The sequence below is a fragment of the Etheostoma spectabile genome, chromosome 22 (genome assembly GCF_008692095.1).
Source record: "Etheostoma spectabile isolate EspeVRDwgs_2016 chromosome 22, UIUC_Espe_1.0, whole genome shotgun sequence".
NCBI classification, from domain to species: Eukaryota; Metazoa; Chordata; class Actinopteri; order Perciformes; family Percidae; genus Etheostoma; species Etheostoma spectabile.
In genome coordinates, this window is record NC_045754.1 from 22,607,364 (window position 1) to 22,613,034 (window position 5,671).

Sequence of the window (5,671 nt, forward strand, 5' to 3'; positions counted from 1 at the left end):
GAGCAACTATGATCGAATCAGAGCAGCTCGGACCAATCAGATTGTCAGGGCGGGCTTTATTCAATGATGGACAGATGATCACCAGTAATGTAATCAACCACGTCACCAAAGAGACGGCTGCCGCTGGAGAACTGAGATGTGCAGATTCCTCCATGGCGTTTGTTCGACAACATATTGACTTTAACAGAGGAACAGAGAACCGCCATCGACGCATTTGAAGATCTGAAAGAAGTTTTTGCCATCCTTCCTTCAGGATTCAGCAAAAGTTCAACATACAATACGTCACACACTCTGTTGCTCTGATTGGTTGTAGGTCTATCTGTTGCTCTGATTGGTTGTAGTTCTATCCAATTGAGGGCTGAGGCATTTTCTTTCCTGGTTGGGTTAGAACACCCCCCATAATCCCAGGCCAAGGGAGCAGAATCAGACTCCTATTATGACAAGGATCGGAGTATGACCACGTCAGGCTAGTAACAATCTAGATAGAAGTTAAAACTTGCACTTACCAAGTTTAAAACGTTACGCTGTAAAGCTCTGAATAACTAAGGGATCCATTTGAAAGAGAAAGCATGCCTGTGCGTGTCTGACCTTTGTGATGGTGCTCTCATCCACCGTGTCAGCTCCTATCTCTTTGTTAACGTAGAGCAGAGCATACAGGTAGCCGGCCCGGCCATACAGCAGCTCATCTGGCATCTCAGAGTCTGGAGCCAGCACGGAGCCCTGCAGCTGGAGGAGCCTGACACACACACACACACACACACACACACACACACACACACACACACACACACACACACACACACACACACAATGACACAGAAATACACTCCAAAGGGCACAGCTCACTTGTAAATTCACCATCAAGTATATTCTAAAATAATTATAATAATAATAAACACATATTAACAACAACAACAACAAAATTACTGTCATAATAATCTGCAAAAGTCTGCAAGCCAACAGGGAGGTTGTGCAGAGCTTAGAGATGAGGAGCGGCAGCTCTCTATGGGAAGAGCAAGAAACCCAGACAGGGAAATGAGATGGATGAACTCTGCTGAATCCTGGCTTGCTGACATTCCAATAACCCTGTGTTAAGGAGCTATGGGGGGAGACGAGGGAGGGGGAATCTGCTTTTCTATAAACAGAGGTTGGTGTACTGATGTCACATTGTTGAAGACATGATGCAGTCCTCATCTAGAAAGTCTTTATGAACTGCGTTGCTGCAGTTCACTGCGGTGCATCGCTGCAGAATGAATATAGGGGAATGGATATTTAGCATTATTCTTATTTATGTATGGTAGGGGTTCCTGTCTGTACAATTTTAGGGGAAACAATATGTGCAGTGTTATCATAAAATAAGCCTGTGGCACCACATTCCTTCCTACATGGACCACATTAGATTCCCCAAATAGAACAAGCACATCCATACCTGTGCACAGTGGCAGCCGCTCACCTGGACAGACAGTCCTGACTATCAGCAGTGTTATTCAGTTTGTGGTAAACCACAACACCCACTGCCAATGGCCCCGCATCACCACACAGGAAAGTCACTTTACGGCCATTCAGGATCCTCATGGTCCTCTTCACGTAGTCCAGCGCCCTCTGCAGGTGGGTGGCCTCATGGGACGCCCGGTGCAGCTGGAGATACAGCAGGGCAATGCCTGCAGGGAAGACAGCACATGTGGATTACTGATAGGCTAAAACTGGCCAATGGGACTGCCATGTCTTTTAAGTTTGATACAGACCTGTCCAGCCAGTGTAGGTGGAGAAGTCATGGGGGTCGGCAGTCTTCAGGCCCTCCTCCATCTGCTGAAGGAGATCTTTGATCTTATTCTGGACCTTCTTCTGGAAAGCTGCGCTCACCTGAGGAGGAGAGAGCAGCCAGTCAGTGGCAGCTGGAAAAAACTCCCAAAACCTACAGAGAGGAGCCCAGGGCTGCACGATGTGAAGAAAATATGAGATATGTGATGACGACAGGACGTAGTTATGTCATGTACAGTTCTATAGTGCGCTTGCATAACTGCAGTGTTAAACCAAAACTATCCAGATCAAATGTGGACAAAGTAACAAAGACATGAAGCTTCAGGAGTGAAAAGGCCCTGATGCTCTCGTGGTGTTCCTGTAGCCCTGCCGGAGCCTGGAGGCCCCCCCACCAACTGTCATGTACGCGTACCGCTTTTATGACCTGTTGTATAATATCTGACAGTGACCTTGGAATAGACCCATCTTCAAACTCGTGCTTCATTTACATTATAAAACCTTTAAAAGTTTTGTGGCTGGATCTTGTACGGTTGGACACCCCGGTGTCAACATCTGTCAGATATTAGCAGTAATTAAACCTGAATATTCTTCCAAAATAAGAGTTGTAGTATTACAGTACAGACCAATTACGACACTACTCTGTGTAATAATGAAGCTATAGAATATTGTATTGGATCTTTTTGTTGTATCGCTTTTCGTTGTTGCACTTTGTAGACGATCCCTGCGCATGCGCGTAAAGCCGGCCGCTCAGAGACCCAGCCCGGCTGTAACGTAAACGTTGTAACGTTAGCTCGTGGTCCACCTTACTATCTCTGGTAGAACAGAGGCGCCGCTTGTGTTTTAATACCATTTGTCTGATGAGTTATTGATCCCGGAAGTTGGAATCTTTTAATATCTTTCAGCTTCAGCGCTTCTGTAGTTTCTGGGATCCGCAGCTCTCACCTGTCCGTCGGCATCCAACGGCTCGTTGTACTGGGGTTCTGCTCCGGAGCTGGAGCCGGGTCCCAGCCCCTGCTCCCAGTCCAGGTACGGGTTCGGGAAAGAGCGCTCCTCCATGTCCGCGTCTGGACCCGTGATCTGCTTCAGACGCTTGGACACGTTGTCTCCCATCGCTACGGCGGCTCGGGAGGGACGGAAAGCCTCAGGCGCACTGCACGGACCACAAGACATCCATGTTGAGCAAGACATCAAATTACAAATATGAGAATATGAAAATGTGTTTAAATGTGTTTAAGTGCAAACAAATCAGTGAAGTACAAGAACTCTAGAGCATGGTATAGCAGCAATAAGCTTTATTCTAAAGACAACAGGCTGTACAGTTCATACAGCTTTACTGTATGAACACAGTACGTTCTCCATCATGTAAAGCGACAAGAGAGACATGCAGATGAAAACGTCTCCGTGGAGATGTGTCTGGACCAGCTCCGCGTGCTCCAGCACTGCCGGTAATGACAGGTGGGGCCAGAGTCGGGATTACCAGGAGGCGATGTGATCCGGTCCTGTCCGGTCCTCAGTCTGTCCACAGCGGCTTGGTCTGGGGCTGGTCCTGGTGGGGGGTTGCGGCAGCCTCTCTCAGCATTCCTGTGTCCCGGTGGATGGACAGAGAGCTGCAGTCAGGCGGTGCAGGTGGTGCATCGCTGTCCCCCCCGCTGCTCTCTGAGCCATCACACTGCTGCTGATGCAAATCACATCTGACCCCCCCTGCACCAGCACCAGTCACTACCCAGCAGTCCAGTCCCGGCAGCTGACTCCAAACGTGACTGGTGACAGATGGTGTTGGTGTATGATGCGACCGGGATTAGGAAACATAGCACCCCCCCCCCCCCCCCCCCCCCCCCCCCCCCCTTCACACCCCTCCCCCCTTCTTTCATCCCTCCTGCTTTCCCTTTCGGTCGCTACCTCCGCCTGCTTCAATACGCTGCAGAAAACATTGGGATAAAGGCTAGGCTTCAGAAAACATATTTAGGGACTAAAACGTGTGTCTTGCTTAATATGATTTGGAAGATGATAAGAAAAAGATCAGTTTATTAAAGGGTTTTAGCTTCATCTCAATAGTGATGTACATGGCTACATGCTTTATGGATTCCCTTCTCCCAAAAAGGCTGACCACCTCAACAAGTGAGACCAGATCACTGAGGGATTAACTGTTTACCTAACCCCCCCCCCACACACACACACACACACACACTCATCTCTCATCTTTCTGTCTCCATCAGAGGAAATGAACAGCTCTAAATGAATATGCTGAACAAGATGGTATATATATATGTATATATATATATACGTATACATATATATACATATACATATATACATATACATATATATATATTTACATATATATACATATATATATATATTTACATATATATACATACATACATATATACATACATATATATATGCATATATACATACACATACATATATATACACATACATAGATATTCACATACATATATACATACATACATACACATACATGTATATACTTACATACATATATACATACATACATATACACATACTTAGATATTTACATACATATATACATACATACACATACATATATATACTTACATACATATATACATAGATGCATATATACATGTATACATACTTACTTATATATATACACACACATATGCATACATACATACATACTTATAACCTCCATAAGGACTGGAGCTTACACTTTTACAACACAAAGAGGATGTTGCAGTGTGTGTGTGTGTGTGTGGGGGGGGGGGGCAGCTCGGTCAATGATTCCCTGAATCGATGTTGACAGACAGACAGACACATCTCATCCTGTTAAACACCTGGATGATGTTCAAATCCCAATTTTTAGAAACACTGATTTGGCAGATTAAAGACAATAATGGGGTGGTACAGAAATAGTAACAGGAAAGTAAAAATAGAATGAAAAAAGACGTGAATAATTCCTCAAGCAGTTTAAATGTCATATTGAATGAAGCAGGTGAGTGTGTGTATGTAAATCAGAGCTGCCTGCTCCTAATCTGCTCTGTAACTGAATCTGCTCATTTGTGACTATATATTATATATATATATACATACATACATACATACATATATACATATATATACATACATACATATATATGTGTATGTATATATATACATACATACATATATACATACATATATATGTGTATGTATATATATATACATACATATATACATACATGTATATATATACATATATATGTATATATACATATATATGTATACATATACATACATATATATACATACATATATATATATATATATATATACACACACACACACAGTATGTATATATATATAGTCACAAATGAGCAGTTGGCTTCAGGTTAGTCAGTGGCATGGGAATCAATGTTGTGATTAAGATTGAATCGGTTTGGATTATGGATGTTTCATCAGCGTTTGAAACTATCCAGCAACATATTTTATCTGAGAAAATTGTATTTTAAATTGTAGATGTTTTAACAGGAAGCTCTTGGAGGGTGAGTAGCTCCTCAGGGCTCAGTCTTGTCCCAATGCTGTACATTGTGAATCCAGCCAGCGTGGGGACGGGGACGTCCTGAACACCATCATCAGCCTGCTCCCTGAAGATCAATCTGAGCATGGGCCAGTGGGACATGATCCAGTGGGACATTGGTCTAGACCAAGGGTATGGTCACTGATTTTAGGAAATCCTCTCTCCCAGGGTACAAGCGGCCGAAATGGGTTTCCTCAGGAGGGGGGCTGGCGTCTCCCTTAGAGATCGGGTGAGGAGCTCAGTCATCCGAGAGGAGCTTGGAGTAGAGCCGCTGCTCCTTCACATCGAAAGGAGCCAGTTGAGATGGTTCGGGATCTGGTAAGGATGCCTCCTGGGCACCTCCCTAAGGAGGTGTTCCAGGCACGTCCA

At 44.3% G+C, this 5,671-nt stretch overlaps 2 protein-coding genes across 2 annotated transcripts in view; both read right to left on the minus strand.

Annotated features, from left to right (window-relative positions):
* lancl2 (LanC lantibiotic synthetase component C-like 2 (bacterial)) overlaps positions 1-3,511 on the minus strand; it is a 35,679-nt gene extending 32,168 nt beyond the window's left edge. Inside the window, exons 1-5 of the mRNA XM_032503957.1 lie at positions 3,239-3,511; positions 2,704-2,911; positions 1,746-1,863; positions 1,454-1,661; positions 589-736 (exon numbers count right to left, since the gene is read on the minus strand). Coding sequence (XP_032359848.1) covers positions 589-736; positions 1,454-1,661; positions 1,746-1,863; positions 2,704-2,871 — 642 coding nt within the window. The 5' untranslated portion in view covers positions 2,872-2,911; positions 3,239-3,511. The remainder of the gene's footprint in view (positions 1-588; positions 737-1,453; positions 1,662-1,745; positions 1,864-2,703; positions 2,912-3,238) is intronic.
* A 971-nt stretch (positions 3,512-4,482) lies between these two features.
* tgfbr1b (transforming growth factor, beta receptor 1 b) overlaps positions 4,483-5,671 on the minus strand; it is a 58,791-nt gene continuing 57,602 nt past the window's right edge. Inside the window, exon 10 of the mRNA XM_032503956.1 lies at positions 4,483-4,501. The gene's annotated coding sequence lies outside the window, so the exon portion shown is untranslated. The remainder of the gene's footprint in view (positions 4,502-5,671) is intronic.